At 39.6% G+C, this 21046-nt stretch overlaps 2 protein-coding genes across 9 annotated transcripts in view; both read left to right on the top strand.

Moving 5' to 3' along the window:
* The window catches only part of prom1b (prominin 1 b), a 33307-nt gene extending 22539 nt beyond the window's left edge, over positions 1 to 10768 (top strand). For 2 of the 8 annotated variants that reach the window (XM_084715088.1, XM_084715090.1), the window contains 16 exons: positions 241 to 364; positions 575 to 678; positions 1219 to 1303; positions 1408 to 1554; positions 2290 to 2361; positions 3316 to 3408; positions 3872 to 3889; positions 4051 to 4104; positions 4631 to 4711; positions 5900 to 5968; positions 6488 to 6577; positions 8109 to 8224; positions 8747 to 8812; positions 9001 to 9092; positions 10498 to 10532; positions 10629 to 10732. In XM_084715088.1, the coding sequence (XP_084571214.1) occupies positions 241 to 364; positions 575 to 678; positions 1219 to 1303; positions 1408 to 1554; positions 2290 to 2361; positions 3316 to 3408; positions 3872 to 3889; positions 4051 to 4104; positions 4631 to 4711; positions 5900 to 5968; positions 6488 to 6577; positions 8109 to 8224; positions 8747 to 8812; positions 9001 to 9070 (1189 nt within the window). In that variant the 3' untranslated portion in view covers positions 9071 to 9092; positions 10498 to 10532; positions 10629 to 10732. Of the gene's footprint in view, positions 1 to 240; positions 365 to 574; positions 679 to 1218; positions 1304 to 1407; positions 1555 to 2289; positions 2362 to 3315; positions 3409 to 3871; positions 3890 to 4050; positions 4105 to 4630; positions 4712 to 5899; positions 5969 to 6487; positions 6578 to 8108; positions 8225 to 8433; positions 8523 to 8746; positions 8813 to 9000; positions 9093 to 10497; positions 10533 to 10628 lie in introns of those variants that run through there. The other 6 variants (XM_084715089.1, XM_084715091.1, XM_084715093.1 and 3 more) reach the window with 5 other exon arrangements.
* A 4353-nt stretch (positions 10769 to 15121) lies between these two features.
* Positions 15122 to 16576, top strand: fgfbp2b (fibroblast growth factor binding protein 2b). Its single transcript, XM_084712661.1, has 2 exons — positions 15122 to 15985; positions 16205 to 16576. Exon 1 carries the CDS (start codon positions 15206 to 15208, stop codon positions 15971 to 15973), a length of 768 nt encoding a protein of 255 aa, XP_084568787.1. The 5' UTR covers positions 15122 to 15205; the 3' UTR covers positions 15974 to 15985; positions 16205 to 16576.
* The last annotated feature ends 4470 nt before the right edge of the window (positions 16577 to 21046 follow it).

Consider the following 21046-nt stretch of genomic DNA (forward strand, 5'->3'; position numbering starts at 1 on the left):
TTACCAGTAAAAAAAAGTATTAATAGCAGGTACTTTCTGAGGTTACAGTTAATGAAGTGTGAGCCAGCAATTTAAAAATGGAACTTGAATGTCTGTGAATTAGACTAAAGGAGAAACTTTAAACAAAGGGGAGAAATGAAGCAAACAGTGGGAAGCAAAAGATGAAGACAAGAAAAAGAGAGTATAAGAGAACTGATGTTCCTATATGATTGTGTTTCCCACACTCTGTTGCTCTTTCAGTGGAGTGGGCTTCTCTTTCATCTTTGCCTGGGTGCTGATGGGCATCGTAACCACCTTGTTTGTTGTTGGTGGCAACGTGGAGAAGCTGATGTGTGAACCACTTGCTAACCGACAGCTGTTCAAGGTGCTGAATACAAACTCTCTTCCTTCCCAAATCGTCATATTTTTGCTCTCCTCTCTGTGTTTATCTTGGCTGGAGTTTTATCTGAGCAGGATTGTGTTACATAACTTGACAACACTGTGGCTCTGTGCTGATGAATATGCATATGTGTGTGTGTGTGTGTGTGTGTGTGTGTATGTGTGTGTGTGTGTGTGTGTGTGCGTGCGCGTGCAGATCATAGACACACCATACCTGGTTCATCCTGCCAAGAAGAACTTCCTTCCTGGCATGCTGTTTCAGAATCCGAATATTGACTTGACTTTGGGAAGCATGTACAGGTAACATGCCAACAGCCAATACTGTATATACTGTACTGTGCAAAAAGCTTTTTACTTTAACTGACCTTCCAGCTGGCCTTTATGTGTTTGCACATCCAAAAGATGTTTGCTTTCTGCTCCAAGAAAACACTGTATACTGAGATTTACAGAACAGGCCTCTCGAGTAGAGAGTGAAAAGAAAAATGGAGAAAGAATGCTAATGAACCTACTATTCATCAGAATAATTAAAAAAATAGGTTAACTGTTGTTTCTTCAGCAAATTACATTTTTGAAATCCAATTTCAAACATGATTTTATATTTGTATCATATGTATGTTCAAACACCAATGAATTCTGACATTTTTACAAATAAAAATTAAAATAATGAGCTGTACAGTTCAATTCAAAGGGGCTAAATTGGCATGGGAAACAGATGTTTACATTGTCAAAGCAAGTTTGAAATAGATGCAGTACAACACAAAACAATGAATACAGTATAAATACACATACATTTACACCGCTGAAGTTTTAGTGTACGACCATAATGTATTTGTGTTGCAGGGAGTGCTATGAGAACAACGGTTTGTACCATGCTCTGCAGCTAGAGACTATGTTCAACATCAACTCTTTCCTCAACAGAACTGTGGTAAGTGTCAGTTTACTGTGGAGGAATTGCTGATAAAAGTCTGTCTTACTGATGCATTGGTGAAGCAAGATAAATGACAACCTTCAACGTGTGTTTCACAACAGTACAACAAGGATCTGGCCAAAGTGTTTGAGAGCGTGCAGGTGGACCTGCAGGACATCACACTGCTGGAGCAGGCCGGCAGAGACAGCCTCATCAACTTCGCCAACTCTGGAATCGGACAGATCGGCTATGATGCCTACCTGGCTGAGGTGTGTGTGTGTGTGTGTGTGTGTGTGTGTGTGTGTGTTAAGTTATATACACAGGTGAAAAAAGTTATAGTGTTGTTCTCTTCGTATGAATGAGTGTCTTTGTTTCAAGATTATAATTACCTTAACATAAGTATAACTGTTGTGATATGAAATAATATTAGAAACAATATTTCAGCGAAAAGCAAAGTTTCTGTCTATTTGTATAGTAAATATTTATTTATTATTATCATTAGTTACTGTTTTATTTATTCTTAATGTCTGCCTCCTAGTTGCATTCTTGGTTAAATCAAATGAAACGATTTACAACATGCAGACCAGAAAAGACTATGCTTACATTTTCCAGGCAAAGTTACAGTGAGTAGTACGTTAACCAATTAAAAGGAAGCTGGAGGAGATTTTTCTTCACATAATTGTATTTTTTAAGAAAAACTTTGTCACAAAAAATTACATATGTTTTGATGCTATATTCTGTGGTTATGGCGGTGGAAACACTAGCGCTTTTGTCCACAGGGGCCTCCAAGATTTACACAGCATAAAAGTTTCTTTGTGCCTGCTTAATTCTGTTTCAGGTTATGCACTGAAAACTTTAACAGCAACACTAAATCACAACTGAAACCGACTGAAAACTCAATAAAACAGAAATTGAATTGAAAATTGAAAGTTGTGCAAACTGAGGAACGCCAAAACTAAATTATCCCTGCTTTATGCATAAAATCTTTTGTTTTGTTGTTTTAGGTAAATAAGGGAGTCACACTTGTGGATCTCCTGTCCTTCTCTACTGACCTGGAGGCTCAGGCTGACCAACTGGTGAGTTTCCTCTTTATTGTACCAACAAATCACAGCAATGACGTGATTGCTTTGATCATTCAAATGGTAAAATCATAAAGACATGTCATAAGAAGTGTGATGTTTTACACAGAATGTTATGCACATTTAGTTGAATTACAGTAATTGAGGGTTTCCAGGGTAACAACAATGTAGAAAGCTATGCAGGGTACGTTTACAGTACATAAAGTAACTTGACTAACATGAATTATGATACACTTTTATCTTTGTCAGCTGCAAGGATCCATTGAAGTTCAACTTATACTGCTAAAGTATTGCTAACTACTAAGGAACTCTGATGTTCATCACAGACCAAAACTGAATCATCCAAATCCTGCAATTATATTGTTCGTATGACTGGAAATAATTTGGACCAGGCTGTTGAATTTAGAGATTTTTGTGCCTTCTTTTGTTTCTGCTCTGGCAGTACATCTTTCCACCTTTCCACCAGTCTGCAATTCACTTTCTGCAAAGTATCATTGTTTTGTTCATTTTAAATCATATTGATTTACATGTTGTAGACTGTACAGAATATAAAATTTTCTTAAGCCATCAAGTTCATATGTACAGTCAGATAGCACCTCTGGAAAACTATTTCATTTTAACCTCAGTGATCTGGGTTTTTGGACTGAACAAGCTGCCCATTCACCCTGAATACACAAACACACACACGCACACAAATTTATGGCACATGCACAGTACAGGAAGTGTGCCATTTAAAGACACATGGAACATGCCACAGAAGGATTAATGTGTGTATGTATGTGTAAGGCAGGAAAGAATAATAAATGATTGAAGTCATCACTTCAGAACAATAATTACCTAATTATCCTAAAGATTTGAATCATATAATGTGAGTTATTGTAGCAACTCAATGTTGTGCAACTGGAACAAACTGCTGTATCCTCTGCACTTTGTGTGTTTGTTTGTTTACAGCCACGTGGTGCTCTGGAGAATGCACTGAAAGGACACGCCAGCAGTATCAGACAGATTCACAGAGATCAAGTGGTTCCCATGGAGCAAGCAATGGTAGTCACTTCTTCCACAACACTAATACCACACACATTAAACACCCCATACATATACACAACAAAATACACACAGATACTCTCTTATGTCCAGAAAATACGTTTTTATGTATTGACAAAGTAAATGAACATACACTATATAATTTATAGAGAACAACTCAATGCAGTTTTCTTAGATTCATTTTAAGGCTGGTTGTAACAGCTGAAATAAACAATTGCAGATGATATGCAACAAAAATATATACATAATTTATCATTTCTTTCAAACTACACAAAACATATCTGCAAAATATATGTCATAAAAATCAACAAACAACATTTAATAACAAACAACATGGAAACATACATTTCAATCCAATATTATAGACAAAAGACATAATATTAAATATAATATAATGTGTGTCTTGTTAGCTTCTCAGCTCAACTTTGCTTTTTTCTCTTTTTCTTTCGTTAAATGGTGACAGAAATATGTCAGAGCGCGGGTAAGCCGCTGTTGATTCACAGCTATTGTTAAAGTGTGTGTTTGTTGTAGCAGTGTTGTTGCAGTTGTGACAGCGTTGACGTGATGTGATGGGTTAGTTGTTAATGACTATTTAGACATGTGATAATGCTTCTTTTGGTAACACGTTGTCTTCTCACGCAGAGTACCCTGAGCCAGAGTATCAAGCAGCTGCAGAGGATGTCCAGCGACCTGCCGGTGAGGAAATACACGTCCACAAAAGCACCAGTATAACACTACTGTTATACTATCACAGCAGCGGATAGCCACAGTTTATTACAGTTTATGTTACTTTACATTTTATATCAGTCCACTTGAAACATCAACAAGCCATTAAACATTGTAGGATTAATTTAAAGGTCGTGTCTTATTCCATGTTTTGTTCCACACCAAGTAGTCTTCTATATTAAATAACACCATGTTGTACTGTTGACTTCCACACATACACTGAACAACTTAATGGAACAATCACATGTTATAAATAAATATAATAAATACTGATACTGATATATATTAATGCTGTGTATTAGCACACTGAGAATTTATTTAATGAAGTCCACTAATCAAACTATGCAGAAAACATCTTATTAACTTCTGCAGTGTTAAATGAACAACAAAATACAAACAATTTAACAAACACAATTACCTCCATAATTGTTTGATAAGTACAAAGGTCTCTCTCTCACTCTCTCTCTCTCTCTCTCTCTCTCTCTCTCTGTTTTAGGTCAAAGTCACAAATATCCTGAGTGCAATCGACGCAGCAGAGTACCTCATCACTCATAATGCCTCTCATGTGGTCAGACAGGTAAAAAATTACAAGAAACTCAAAAGGCCACTTGAGGCTGGCTGCAGCAACGAGTCAATACAACACCAAAAACCCCCATATTAAAACGTGCAACTTAACAGCAGAAATAAACATGTTTTCAGCCTGGTGCAAAAAACATTTTAGTCTCTAAAGCTAATTTCTCCATTCATGACAGCTATACACGGGGTGATTTCTTTTTATATAACTCACCAGTTCAAATTATATTGAGGATTAAAGTTTTGGCAGCTTGGAGTGACAAGGGGGTGCCATCACAGGTGGCTAGCTGCAAGGTAGCTGCTTATTCAGGCGTCTCAGGTCCACTTCTTTGCCCATTTGTGGATTAGCTGGGAGTTGAGATAGACTGCCAGGATGATGAGATAAAGTACTGTAGTGCTGCAGAGATTCTCTGGCCTATAAATCTTCTTCTCCAGATGTGGAAAAAAAGTTTTTTTTTTGGTACAGACCAAAACAAATTTAACAAATTATCATTATTCTTACTATATTTTACTATATTGAGCAGCACTAAACCACTTTAAACAATAACCCAAGTTTGATTAACTTGAGAAACAGCACTTAACTGGCAACTTTCTGATATTCTCTATGGACTATATGAAATTACAGAGAATCCACACTTTGATAAGAATGTAAGCATCTCAAGGTTTACGAGAGAAGGTTTATGCTGTAAACCTTTTTCACAGCAGCCATATTGATATGAGATTGTAAACATGGTCGTTACCAGTGAAACTAGTCATTCCATTTAGTGAGCTGACATGCACAATAGCCTGACTCTAGTTGACCTGAATGGAATGGAACCTTTATTATTATTATGCAGTGGACCATTAGCTTGTTTGCAGGTAATCTCGCCTACTATTGGACTGATCAGCTTAATTTTCTTTGCGCAGATTCATGAGTCTATGTTGAAGGACCTCTGCGATTCACAGAAGTCTCAGGTGTTCAAAACTTGGTACAAAAGTCGACTGGGACTCAAGAATGAACTTATCAGATTTTGGTGATCAAAGATTAATGTCATGGCGACCTTACTAACATTAATATGATTGATAACACCTGTGTTAACATGACTATTTCATGTCAAAACGGCTACTGTTGAAAAAGTTAGATAGTACACTAACACCCAACAAACTGCAGTCAGACATTTGCTAACATGTTTTTCTCTCTGTTGCTGTTTAGGAAACAAAAGCCTACATACAGACCTTAGTGGGATACTTCAAACAGTACACAGACTGGGTTAAAAACTCAGTAAGTATACAACCAGTTTTTTTTATGATGTATATGCCTATTTTTAATGATTATAGGTTAAAAATTTACTGTAATTGTAAGGTTCAAACCACTCACTTGAAACCCGAAGTGTTTCTGTAGAGTTGGATTTATACTTCATGATAGTGAATGAACAATAAAACTCTTAGTAATCAAGCTGTATTCGATTACTAATGCGGAGGTTTTACTGAAACCTGCATGTCAGCATGTTGTTCAGATTTCAGTAAATTTACAGAAGCTTCAGAAGTTCTCTGATTGTAACCAGATTATTATAACAGTCCAAGAGGCCACTTTGAGTTAAATCTGAAGACTGTAATAAGAAGGTTGAGGAGAGCTCAGGAACTGAAATATCCATAAGTGAACAATCTTTACGCTCCTACATACATACTGTTAAAGCAAGTTCTGGTTTTACATTTGATGCCATTCATGCATACACTGTAATCTATACTTTAGGTTTTTTGGTGTATACATAAACTGAATGTGTGTTTTCTTCCCCTACAGTTGACTGCAGAGGTGGCCCAGTGTAAACCAATCAGTAACATTGTGGACAGCATGGAGATAGTAGCGTGCAGCTTCGTACTCGATTCAGTGGTAAGGCACCAGAACACTGTGGTTATCTGTGTGTGTGTGTGTGTGTGTGTGTGTGTGTGTGTGTGTGTGTGTGTGTGTGTGTGTGTGTGTGTGTGTCTGTGTGTGAGTGTGAGAGGCTGCTGAGGTGTACTGATTCATTTCCCAGCTGGATGTACAGTATGTGTGTACCCCACATGTATTTGGATTTGAGCTAGAAATATAAACGGCTCTTTGACGGTTTGAGGGAGCCCTGGGTTTTTGGGAACACTGAAGACTGTGGAGTCATTCGGCCCACACATATGATGAGAACAGTATGTTCCCAAGTCTCCCGACACACACACACACACACATACACACACACACACACACACACTGAGATGAGATAGACTCTGTTTAGAGGCAGGGCGGGCGGGGAGTTACATACACATAGGTTCTTCACTGTTTTCACCACGGAGCTGAGGAGTTGTAAAGTTTCATATTTACATATCAGCCATATATCATTCACATTAGTTTGTGAGAATTTAATGAGAGCTCAAACAAGCCACAGACTGTGGTCAGTATAAACAGAGGTTTTATAGATCAATGCTTCAGCAGAGTCTGCAGCCACTGTGCATGTGTGTATGTGTGTCTGTATGTGCACACGTGTTTATATTTTTATGTTCCGGCCTATTTATGTCTGGTAACGTGTACATTTCTGCATCTATGTGTATATGGCTGGAAAACTCTGCAGGACTGCAGCTAACTATATTTTTTATTACTGGTTACTCTGTCCATTATTTATTTTGTCTTTTAAGTCTTTAATGGTCGACTGTGTAAGATTTGGGGGCATCTAATCACAGAATATGGCACAAATGAAACATAATAATCATAAGTAAATTTTCATTAGTGTATAATGACCTGAAAATAAGAATTGTTGTATTTTCATTACATTAAAACAAGCCATTTGTATCTACAGAGGGAACGTGTCCTCCAGGTAGCCATGGTATATCTTCATATTTCTACCATAGCCCAGAATGGACAAAGTAAACGCTAGCTTTAGATACAGCTTTTTGGGTTTTTGTGAGTTTCAGAGCCACTGTAGGGTCTCCTACATGCTTGACAGGGGAGGGTGAGGTAAGCAGTATGCAGTCGGTTGCAATCCCTGCTATATGCCATTAACTCTGGCACTTCGGTCTTTTAAAATGTTCAAAAATTAGGAACGCTTCTAATCACAGTTTCTCAGAGTCCATTAAGGTATCTTCATTTTGCTTCAGTAATCAGTCAAAAGATGTTCAAATTGACAGTTGTCGTTTGAGCACTGGTGGAAAGTACCAAAGTGTTTACTGCAAAGTACTGCACTTACATTTTAGTCACACAGGATTAAGACCACAGACATCCTGCACATTTATAACAAATTGCTGGAAGTTGCCAGGTAATACTAGGCCTTACTTATAATTAATCGACAAATTATTTTAGCTCTAAAAATCTGTTAGCTTAGTTGATTTTGACAGGGATGAAACAACAGGTTAACAGGGGAAAAGTGTGGCAAATTTCTTGTAAATGTGTTTTTCAGAACACATTCTGGTTTGGTCTGGGAGGCTGCTGTATACTGCTGATTCCCAGTATCATCTTCTCCATCAAACTGGCCAAGTACTACAGAAGGATGGACACGGAGGACGTCTTTGAAGAGTGAGTCCAAACACACACATATTTTGTATATTTAGTGTATCCACAAAAAGTAATTTTGTTAGGTTGGCTCCTAGTTTTTCTGAATCTTTTCTGTAGATCAAAAGGAAATTAATTAATCCTCTTCTTTCCTTTTCTCTGTTATTATTTCTCTTCATGGTCCTCAATTCTCCTCGTATTTTCTCCTCCCATTATTTCCGCACTCTGTCCAGCTCCTCTTACCCGTGGCTTGTTGCACTTTGATGTTTGTCTGCCTTTAACGCCTCCTTTCGTCCTCTTCCACATGACCACTCCCTGTTTGGTATGGGATTCTTTACGGCTTCGGATCTCTTCACCTCTGTCTTACTTTTCTTATCAGAAATCACAAGCATGACCTTTGTCTCTTTGCATGGATCTTCATTTCATCATCTTCTCTCTTTGGACTTTATTTGCATCGCTCTTCCAAGGATCACTCCATCCTTGTTGCTCTCATTGGAGTCTCTCCATTCTCTTTTTCACCTGTCCACCCTCGCTCTTGTGTTGCAGTATGGGTAATACAGGTAATCATGGTGAACAAGTGTGCAATGTCCATGGAGACCTCGCTGTGGTCAGGTACGAGCAGTGTCTCCGCTTGCTTGCATGCCGCGGTCTTAATTGGTGAAGGGATAATTTTGTCCATAGGACTGAGAAAGTCAGTGAAACATTTGCAACATTTTGTTTTTAGAGTTTATAAAGAATCCCCGACGTGCATGTATGTATGGTATGTATGTACATGTGTGTGTCTGTGCGTATACATGTAGCTCTCCCTATTGCGACACTCTGACCCGGTTCCCTCGGGCCTCTGCTCCCCCGAGCGACTCCGACTGGTGATCCAAAGGAACTCGTGGATGAGGTACTGATTATCACTTCTGACTTTCTACTAACCCTCATCTAACAATAAACAAAACCATCTGAGAACCACCGGTCATCTAATCATCATGAGTCTGACTTCACCCAGGAGATTTTTTCTGTGTTTCTTCTGTTCTTGTTCTTCATCCTTCATCCTTCATCCATCACCATTGTCTCCTTTAACCACTCAAATCCATTCAAACACTGGGATTCAACAAGAAAAAGGTCATGATGGTGTCGGTTTAAACTGAAGACCCTCTTATACACCGGACACTGCTGTATAATCAGAAAGTTTGATATATTTTTATTCAAGAAATAAATACCATTATAATGTTGCCCACTTACATATTCTGATGATGATGCAATGTGTCTTTGTAATAAACAACATATTATATCATTTATAACACAAAAAATACACATTACGTGTACTGTAAAAATTTGTTTATATGAACTCATTTTATAAATCTTTATGAACACATATTTAATGAATATAACAGAAAAAAAACTTGACCTCTCTACGACAGGCAGCTGATGGAGTTGAAGTCCAGAATTTTTTGACTGGGTGGCCCAAGTGGTGCTTTTTTATTATTATTAAAAAAGTTTTTTTTTAAAGATAAACTGCAATATGTCTCGATAGAATTATATCTGATTATCTGTTATTTTTGCTAGATCTTTAGTAATTTTTTGTTACATTACCTTACACAGAGTATTAAAGGGATAGTTTAGACTTTTTCCATAGTCGGTATGATACCTAGAGTAGATGGTGGGAGTATCAGCGGGGGAAACTGATATATATCACTCTCTCCAGCACAACCAGACTCCTTAAGCAAAAACAGTAGCTTTACCTCGCCGAACTTGGCAGCTGCAGGTTCAATCAGTTATTTTGTTTGTGTTATTATGTGATTTCTGTTAATTTAAACTAACCTTTTAAAACACCAAAAACATACAATAACATAAACAAACCTACAACTCGAGGCAGCGGTAGGCCAGCAACAAGGTAAAATGATTGGTTTTGCTTAAGGAGTCTGATTGCTTTGGGGAGAGAAATACTTGGCTCATATAGCTGCAGTTTTGCATCGGAAAAGGCAAAGTGAAGCCTCTTCACTCAATTTTTTATTTATTTTTTGCTCACATCAAAGTCAATTTCTGCTCATACAGTTTTTCTGTATTTATTTGCACAACTGTGGCGGCTTGTCGCACTCTGAACACTTTGGGAACTTGATGTTTTGAATTTTAACTCAGGCTAAAAAAGGATCTCCTACTACTGTGTATTTATTTGTGTTTGACTCGAACTAACACATTGGCTGTGCTGAAAATAAACACCTCTGTAGGTCTTGGGTAGAGGTCTTGGGACAAAGTAAAGTAGCTGATAAACTGATTTGATTTTTTTGTTTTGTTTTTGTTTACAGCGGGCAAGAGAGCTGGAACTGATATTTCCCTGGTGGTAAGTGCTCATCTGGGTACTGTTCTTGTCATAAGAAAAAAACAAATGCTGTGTGACAATTACAGGTTATTTCTGACATGGCCTCTCTATTTCTAGGGTCACTGGACTTTCCAGCTTTCCTATTCAGATCTTGTAACACTTCCAAGAACCAAAGGGAAGAACAGCAACAATCAGGAACTGTGTGGTGAGGGCATCCCACCCCCCAGTACCCCTTCAAGCCATTCGACATGGACCTCTGATGCCAGCCAACTGTAATTTATCAAGTGTTCTCTCATACACACCAGCATCCAGTCACAGCAGAAGCACAGCAGTCCTTCTAGTTTGTCAGACAGTACATGATCAACTATCAGAGCAAAGTTCCTGCATAGTTAGCATGACCTGTAGAGAATACATTTGGCTGTACCTGCATTATCAGTTTTAACATGGTGACACAAATTTACATTTTTTACGCTTTCAAAACTTTTGAAAGTTTTATATATTTTTTGTTTTATAACATGTAAGTAGTTTTTTTTGTAGTAGTAGCCTTTTTTCTTCCTTTTCTTTGTGAATATTTGTAATATAGCTTGTATCATTTTGGCTCAACATGTTGCATGGACCAGGGAATTAGGGAGAAGTCCAACATTTTGGTAAATACCTTATTTGCTCTCTTGCTGAGAATTAGAAGATAGAAGAAACCACTCACATGATTTTTTGTCTTTACTAGCAGCCGGTGAGGTTAATTTAGCATGAAGACAAAGAAATGTTGCAAAACTTAAGGCTCATTCACATTAAACAATGTGATCGTCCTTGCCCACATACTAACATGTGTCCTTTACGCTGCAGTGGATGACTCAGAGTCAATAGTTAACCTAAAGAAGAGGAAGAAAAGAGAACCAGAGGAAGTCTGCTAACAACAAACATGGTGAAAGGGGTTGTGCAGCCATTAAATACATCACAGCGCGTGGACGGAGAATTTTTTTCAATAATGTTACCAATGAGAGAAACTGATGATGAACATCATTTCCAGTACTTATGAAATGCTTAAACTTCATCTTCGTGTCCCGTGGTCGTGTCTTGAAAATGCTAACATACTTACAATTTACAGTTGCCACAATTTATCCTGTAGGCACCGAGGTTATCTGTAGCAAATCTCATGACAATCCATCCATTATTTTTCATGAAAAAACAAAAATGTCTTCCTCGTGGTGGTGCTAGAAAAAAGTCAGGGGATCACCAAAGCCAGTAAGATTATCATTTGGGGACCATATAGTAAATGTCTGTACAAAATCACACAGCAATCAACCGAGCCTTGTGACTAGCATGTCTGAAAAGAACATTCTGTGTTTTTCACAGAAGAACAAGATGTAACATGCTAATTATTGAGCTTTAGAGGTGCTGGTATGTCTATTTTGTTACCTTTGGTCAGAGCCAGGCTAAGTGTTTTCTTGTTTTTCAGTGTTGCTGAGTTAAGCTAAGCGTCTCTATGTTGTAGTTTCAATGTTAGCGTACAGACATGAGAGTGTTATTGATCTTCTCTGCTTACTTTTAGCAAGAAAACAAAAAATTCCCAAAATGCCAAGTTATTCTTTTATAACACTGATGTAAATAACTTATCTAAATTATTAATATCACTGAGACAGGACGGGATTAATCAAGAGTTTGTCCTGGTCCATTGCAACTACAAGAGGAAAAGTGTTACCAGCTATTCAACACACACACTCACACACACACACACACACACACACACACACACACACACACACACACACACACACACACACGCTACATACACATGCTTTAACAAGGTTTTCAGACAGCTAACAAACAAAATATTGTGTCTTAGGCATTTCTCGCCAGACCATTAGTGAGGGCCTAGTTGCTTGTGGTGTCAGAAGTTTTTTTTTAATTTGCCATCCTGTGGTTTGAGAAATAAAACTCCCAGAAGCCTCAGTGGTGTCAGAGGCCTGGTTGAGGAAGATACACACAAGAAAAATAACAATTCAGCTGGAGCTTCTGGTGAGATGCAAATCTGTGAATAAAAATTTAAGTCCAATAAGTGTCTGCTTTGTTTTTTTTTTCCCTTAACACGTGAAACATGAGCTGGATGGATATGGCTAGACTCACACATACACTAAAGCAAAAATACACAGCCATTGGGGAAACTCTTATCACCTTTTTGTGCGTTTGAAGGCTATAAATCACCCAAATCATCAGGTTTTAAGTATGCTCCTTACATAAGCTCTGAGAGCTTATTGGAATGGAGTTGGAATGAAAAAGACCACATTTGATGATATAAGTGAAGCAAATGTTCAGACAGCCAACCCCCCGGAGCAACTCAGCCCGTCTGGCCAAAACACACAGGAACGCAGAGAACATTCATGTAACATATGCAGCGCTGAGTGCACACACAGCAGCTTGAAAGGTTCATGTCTGTTTAGGGGGACTGACAGGTTTGCAGGGAGCGGTGGGGGGCTTGGCGGTGGTTTAGGTGGCGTGACGCGGTTGCATCCTATCAGAAGAGGACTGCTCTAACTTAATTTAGGAAAACATCTGTTCCAGACACCCCTCACATTCACTCTGCATTCCCAGTGTCCCTAACAGGGGAACTTTTTCTCTTCCCCACCAAACTGATGGCTATAAAAACTTCTAACTTCCTGAATGTACCGGGGGCATACGTGTATTTGTACACACACACGCACGTGACTTTGTACACAGCAGCAGGCTATAGATACACTCTCCTCTTCCCCTGTGTCTGTCTGTGCTGGTTCATATGGAATATTTAAAGGCACCGTCTGGTTTTCTGTTTAGTTTCAAGTTAAAACTCACTGTAGAGTGCAGTCAGGTCTGATTTTGAACACGAGACTCGCATACCAACCTGGCCAATGGAATGACACAGGGCTCTGCCATTGTGCAGTATTTATACTGTGCTGTACATTTAGAGTCAGTATGGCATTTTCTTTAGCTCAGTCACTATTCGGAGATTTCGGTGCTTTTCACTGATTTTTGTTTCTTAACCACCAACTTGAGTGTCTTTATTTCACTTTACTTTCCTTACTGCTTTTATCATTCAGAGTTAGATGAGAAAGTTGATACAGCTCCAGTATCTGTCCAGTAAACAAGCCCAGGGAATAACAGATTACACATAACTGGATTATGTAATCTGGATATAAAATAAGGTAACTGTATTCCCTTATAGTTACAGATAAAGACATAATCGCATTACAGATACATTTAGTAAAAATTTATTAGTAGGATTACATTTTTACCCTGATTGTGACATCAGTGGAAAATGGCAGCCATGTGAAATCATGGTGAGTGGTTTTCTGAGTGCTGTGGTGCCATGCATTGTTGCATTTGTGTCTGAAAGGACATTTTTTAGTTAATGTTGTTTAACGCTATTTAACTCACAAAGGTTTCACTTTCTTACAGCAATGGCTGCAGTGGAGTCCATTTGTCTTATGAACAAAAACACATGAAACATGCTTGATTTTTTTTCAAATGCCAAATAAGAGAACATTATTTAAGCCAAGGCATTTTTATTAGTTATTATTAGCCACCATAAGCTTCAAGTCAGATCAAACTATACCGAAGTAGCAAAACAGTGTGTGTTGTACATAGTCTGAGAGTATTTCTCACTGGACTATAAGCCCATTGTCTGACATCCCCTTGTCCTGAAAACAAACACCCATTGCCCTGAAAATACACACCCTTTCTGCAGTTAAAATGTACCACACAAATTTCAGAATAAATCATTCTAAGTTTTATCTAAGCTGGTTCCTGTCTCTGTCGGATGAGTTAGGTTAGGGTTATTTGCAACTGCAAGGGGAGTTTGCATTTTTGGAGCAATGGGCCAACGGAGCAATCATTTGCAGTAACACAGGCTGTTGGACAAGTGTGCTTTCAGTCTAATGGGACATTTTTCAGGCTACTAAGGTTTTGAATAATGGGCTCTTGAAGCAATGCCATTGTATTTAATTTGGCATCTTTGGAAGCTCTGTGATATCTACCAGAACGTAAAATATATATTATTATTATATTATACAAAAATATGACTGTTTGTAAAGACATTACAGCGAACTATCGGTGCATAAAACTATGTTAGTAGTGCAGCAACAAAGTCTCTGCATCTGAAGACGGACATTCTCAGGTTTTTATTATTACAGGGTCACAGATCAACTTTAAATCCTCAGCAAATAACTTCAGGCTGTAATTTGGCTCAGGACCTTGAGTCCTCTCCTCCTGGTCTCCCCCTCATCAATAGTCAAAGAACCTCCTGTGTAGGATTATATAATGTTTCAGGACTCTTTTTTTTTTTACAATATTTGGCTTCATGTGTGTACCGTCCTTCAGCACGCGTCCCCCCCTCGACTCCCACAGACCCATTGACCGCTTCCCCTCTTCCTTTTCCCTCAGTTTATGTTCTGCCCCTCCTTCCATCCATCTCCACCATCACTTTTTTAGTTTTGACATACCATACAAGGCTCATGTGGTCGCTGTATGTGTGTGTACGTGAGTGTGGTGTGAGGGGGGTCACTGCTGGAGGAGGAGTCCTTCAGCTCACCTGAATAATACCTTCTTTGTGAGCTTGAACCTTATAAAGTCACACTCAGAGGCTCTCGACCCTTGCACACTTTAACCCTCTGTGCAGACGCATCACCCCTCATCCACACATCACTAACACACCTAACGCAGCCATGAGAGGCAGGATGAGGCTGTTGCTGCTATTCCTGGCAGCAGCTGTTTGTGTGTCCAACGCTCAGACCCACAACAGCAGCAGCGACAAAAAGGAACAGCAGCAGCAACAACAGCAGCAACAGCAGCAGCAGCAACAGCAACGCAGCATCTGGGATGAGCCAATCCGATTCAGCACCAAGACCAAAGACTCCTGCACGATGGTGGTGTCCGGAGCCGGGGACTATACTCGCCTGCGCGTCTCCTGCAAAGGTCCAAGCCAGGGCCAGACCGCAGGACGCTCCTACTACTGTGACTTCCAGGGCAAACCCAACTTGTGCCGCGCCTACAACCTCAACCCTCGCCACTACTTCACCCAGATGATGTGGGACATGAGGAAGCTGAGCCACGCCTGCCAGGGACCCAAAATCTATCGCCCCCAGATGTGCAAGAAATACCCCGACGAGGCCCAGATGACCTTCCTCGCCGCCTGGCCCAAGACCACCACCCCCAAGCCCTCCAAGCCCGCCCAGGAGCAACAGCGCAAACCGGTGGCACCAGTCCAGACCAAGCCTGTCACTACTCCTAAACCTGCCAAGCCCCAGCCACAGCCCGCCAAGCCCCAGCCAGGCAAGGGCCCCCAGACCAAGAAGACAACCCCCAAGCCTGGGAAGACCACTACACGTCCCACTGAGCAGCCCGACTCCAAAGCTTCCCGCCTCGCCTCTGAGTACTGCTGGAAGAGCTTCCACGGCGTCTGCACCTACTTCATCAGCTGGTTCCAGAACTGAGGCGATACACAGGTGAGTGACGTAAAAACACAGCAAAAGAAAAGAAAAGAAACAATTTTCGTGGTTGTTTTAGTGTGGAGGAATTAAACAGAAAAACAACTTAAAGCCAGAAATCGTCAGTCCAAATCAAAGTCTGTCTCCAAGTTTATTTCTGATCAGGCTGTCTATATCCAAAACAAACAAACTTCATCTTAAATTAATCACAAAATCCCACATCATTCCATGTTTCAGGTTGGAAACGCCAGCGATGGACCCGGTCAGAACTCTTCTCATCTGTCTTTGACCTCTCCAGGCTCTGTGCGGGAGCTTCTGAAGTCAGGTGCAACTCCCCAACACTGCAGCGTCTAACGGGCTGAGCCAAAAACACTCGACCTGCACCTGTGTATGGTTAGCGGACAACTGCTCGTGCTGTCATGTAGGCAGTGTTTGTGTCAATTTTTTTTAAAAAATCTGTAAAAACACACAGCAAGGCAAAGGAAAAATATGGCAGGCATGTGATTCTCTTTGTGTATGATAAAATTTCCTCCTTGTGTCACATAAATGTTTCAAAGACATTTAAGAAAATGTGAAGGTAAAGAGAATAAAGTCTGAGTGGTGACCTCTCTTCTTCCTCTGTGTCGCTTTTTCACATTCGTTCATTCAAAGGGCTCCTTGTGTCTTTTCATCATCGCCGGCTGTAACAACATGTCTGCTGTCTGGCTGAGGAAGTAGTTAAGGGACAGACACAGTCAGAGTGAACCCAGACTGCAGTAAAGATAATACAGCTCAGGCACAGAAGGCGTCTGAGCAGAGCTAAACACTTCTTTGTACGAGCTGATGAATTGAGTCTTAAGAGCTGCCGTGTGAAGGAACAGAGGGGGTCTGTGAGAGAGGAAACCAATGTGGCTGCAGCACCGTGTTGTCTTCCTACAACACACACACACACACACACACACACACACACATCGTGGAGCAGAATGCTGAAAATCACTTCTCAAGACAAACACATTCATGAAGTTCTTTGAAAATTCTTCTGGAGATCCTTCAGTTTCCAAAAACTACCAAATATGTCGAGTTGAATTTTGTGAGCAAGACACCTAAAAGTTGCTATTAACATTTTTCACCCAAAAATTGATGCACATCAAGCTGCAAACCTGTATGTGATAAGATGTAGATAAAATGTAGTTATTTTATAACCGTCTATACCACAAATCAGCAGTGAAGAGTGTAAAACCTATGAACAAAATATTATTTTTTTATAATTACATTGGGCTAACTTCTAGTTTTTGAAATAGTAGTGAAATTAAAATATTCCCAATATTTCTGTGGACCTCTTGGAACACTCCAAAGGACCTCTGGGGGTCCCCGGACCACAGGTTAAAATGCACTGGCCTAAATTTTTTTTCGTTTGATGGCATGTTGCAGCCACATTTTAAATATTTCACTCAGTTTTAACATCTTTTCAATGAAGAGCTGGAACACAGTGGTACAGAACAAACAATATGTGATATAGCGAGACAGTGTTGAATAAGATGATTTTAACAACCTTAAAGCTACCAACAGAAGAAAATAAAGCTATAATTTGAAAGATATCTGCTTTAAAATCACTAGACATATGTATTTTGTTGAGCTGTTACTTACATTACATTATCCTAGCTGTTGCTAGCTAGTTGCTATAACAGGAAAACACGGGATAGGTCAGAGAGCGAGGAAGTGGTCAGTGAACATGATTAGATGTAACATGAATAAAATTTTAATGAATTACTTTCTCCATGAACATGATTTCTGCTTGAGTCATGTCAACAGATTTTCCTCAGCTACATCAGCTGTTTAAAAGTCAAGATAACAACTCCCATGATCCCACACCAGCGGAAAAATTTCAAATCACCTGACAGAGCTTCTTAAATCACCATAAATGGTAGATAAGATGTAAAATGTGTTCTTCAAATGGCTTACATTTAAACATATTAATTCAAGTTAGAAACTTTAAAGGGAAAATCCACCACTTTTCATGTGGGAGCAATAAATTACTCTACTGACCAAGAAAGCTAGTTCTCCTGCTGCAAAATCTGTTGTTATTCCTGCATCCAGTTAGAGTTCAGGAAAAACTACTACTCAGTTTGGACTTCTAGTCTCCTCTGGGTGGCCAGGGGGACATGCTAGATGAGTATTTCTGTCACCTAAACATAGACATATGTTATGTGCCACAGTGTCTGTGTGGTGCTGTACTCTCCTGTGTCCAGGTTCTGCCCCTCCCCCCCCCTTGCAGGTTGCAGTGATTGGCATCAGGTGCAGCTGCTCTGCAATCAGGACCTGGAGCTTAAAAGCCTGGAGAGTGCAGCCAGTCAGGGCCAGTGGGCCCTTCGGCAGATGGAGGTCTGCATTTTGGCAGACTAGTCCTACAGGGGCAGGCTAGACTGCTAGTAGTTTGTGTTATGTTTGTTGTTTTAATTTAGTAGGTCAAGTTAACCCTTTTGTTTAGTTTAATTTGTTAACTTAATTTGACACATTTGTCCTGAACCTTTGTTTACGTTTTTGTCTCAGTTTTTCTTCATTCCTTTTTCTCCCAGTTAAATTTATTTATTGTTACACCCCTCATCCCCTATCCCAACTTGGGGGTCGTAACAACATATTATACATAAATACTGCATTGACTTAAGCTTATTTTTGCATTACAGCAGTGTTGCTGCCATATTGGACAGAGCAAGACTGCTGATTTGACGGAATTTTAATTTATGGGTGAACTATTCCTTTAAAGGTGCTGCAACCGTTTCTAGAGAAAGAGATCAAAGACTTGATTGTTGGATCTCATTCCCAGATCATGAAATGCTGATGTTTTGGGAGTGTAGACATGTGATGGAAAATCTGGAAGTTAAGACAGACACCAAGGCGAGGTTGTCTTTGCGGTGTTTTAATAGAGCTTTGCAAAGGATCGGTACACAGTCACACAGAAAGTGTATAAGGGACTGATAATGAGTGAAGAACGTACATCTGTCTTACAGGGTTAGGAGACGAAGGAGGTTGGGTCAGGATGGACCTGAAGTGCTTATCAGGAGAGTCAGGATGTGATTGTGTTATCAAAAGTTGTTCTTCTGAAAGGAGAACAGCTGTGTGTTCAAGGAAGAGTAACCAGTTAGTGGCTGACAGAACATGAGAAGCAAATATAAGGGAACAAAATATAACTTCAGCTTATAATTTTCCCACTACAGACACATGAACTAACTATCTTACCCACCTGTAATCTTGGCCAAAATCTCCCGTCACAGGTTACATTTTAAAAGGCTTGAAATCAGAGCCAAGAGGAGAAGTCTAGTTTTCTTACACATCACTGGAATTACATCATGCTTAAGGTTATTATCAAATCATTGCATAATGATGGCAAAATACTCCCTGGTCTTACTTTAATTAAGTAAAAGTCGATGAAACAAAACTTTCTTTTTGATCTCAAAATAAAGAAACCAAAACAAAGGAGCAAATTAACCATAACATGAGGTTTATCTTTTATATCAAGTATGAAATATTTAGACTTCTGACTAGACATGTTGTCTCCTGTGGCCACTCACACACAGCGTCATTAGTCAGTGTTTAGTCAAACCACAAGATGGTGCTGCAGTGAGCAGACAGGAAAGCTCCACATTCACCTCACCTCCTCCTCTTTTCTATCCCCACAATCCCAATTACATCACACACACACACACACACACCCAACCTCGCTACTGTTTAGTTACAGTAAACGCTCTTGTACTATTTCCGTCAGTGACTCAGTGATGAACTACTATCACTTGTGAGGTTGTTGGACTTGTGCCCACAGGAGCCTTATATGGTTTCTTCCTCGTCACCGTGACGTGTTTGTTCGTACCTGCAGCAGCTCCGTCATCACGGGAGTGAAACGTGATCGCAGGGTGGAGTAGATTTATCACAGTACAGAAAATCAGTGGTGTGCTGCAGCCTGCATGTGATATGCAGGTCAACTTCGCTGCATCAAAAAGACCAACATTACAAAATAAAATACAATTTAATTTCAAGTCATGAATGTATGATTTAGTTTATAGTTCCTTCTTTTCATGGATCACAAGCTAAGAACAATCTAAAGACTTACTGTGTGTCTGCATGTTGGCTATGTTGTGACTTTGTGGTGTTGAATTTTTTTTTTTTTCTTCTTTCAAAATACAATGAACTTACTGCAACCCTCATTTTTGTCCTAACATTATACACAACATGGACAAACAATTTCTGATTTCTTCTGGCAGTAGGACCCATTTATCTTTGGACCAAACCCATGTGGTTAAAGAAATATCGCATGAGGAAATATATTGAGGACCTGAAGCTGGTAAACCATTTTGACTTATCACAGCCGGTGAAGCACAGGTGTAACTATTAACATTAATGATTGCTTTGTCCCATCGTGGCAGTGAACCAAAAAAAAAATCACAACAGCGGGATCTTTAACTGGAACACCTGAATGGACAGGAGTTATCTTTAATGATATTATTAATGACACCTGTGTTTGACAAGTAAAAGGAAATTTCCTGTTGGAAAAGTCTCCTGAACAGAGTCTGAGTCATTGACATTTAACAGCACTTGTTTAAGTCTCTGGGCATATTTTATTCATAGTTTTTATTTTATCATGTTGAGACAATCTGCTCAGCTTTGACATATCTTGTTTATGAAGGTATACCATTTCTTTGAATGTTCTATTATGTTAATAGAGATATTGGCAATGTTTGTTGCAACGAAACTGAGGCTGCCGTGAAGACTCCTGACTTCTCTTCTGAGTTGAGTCCATAAAGGCCCTCGTGGAGTTAATGTCAAGAGGAAGGACCGACTGAGAGTTTATGGGGAGACAGGCAGCTGACATCTGGTAAATGTGTTACTGTTGGACAGATAACGTGGCTTAAGACCGAACAAAGGCATGTGAGACTGCGGCCAAGGCGGCCAATGTCAGCATCGAAAACAAATGACAAAGCAAATGCAGTCCGATCAGAAAACAGCCACGGCCAAAATAATTTTTAACTAGAACAACCAGGAAATTGTAGTCTCAATAACTCAGTGGACCTTTTGTAGAAAAACATCTTGACTGGGAGCAACTGTTAC

The sequence above is a fragment of the Lutjanus erythropterus genome, chromosome 3 (assembly GCF_056507025.1).
Source record: "Lutjanus erythropterus isolate fLutEry1 chromosome 3, fLutEry1.hap2, whole genome shotgun sequence".
In the NCBI taxonomy this organism is placed as follows: Eukaryota; Metazoa; Chordata; class Actinopteri; order Lutjaniformes; family Lutjanidae; genus Lutjanus; species Lutjanus erythropterus.

Bases quoted from the DNA above. Each gene is read 5' to 3' on its own strand.
- fgfbp2b (XM_084712661.1), top strand. From the start codon at position 15,206: ATGAGAGGCAGGATGAGGCTGTTGCTGCTATTCCTGGCAGCAGCTGTT.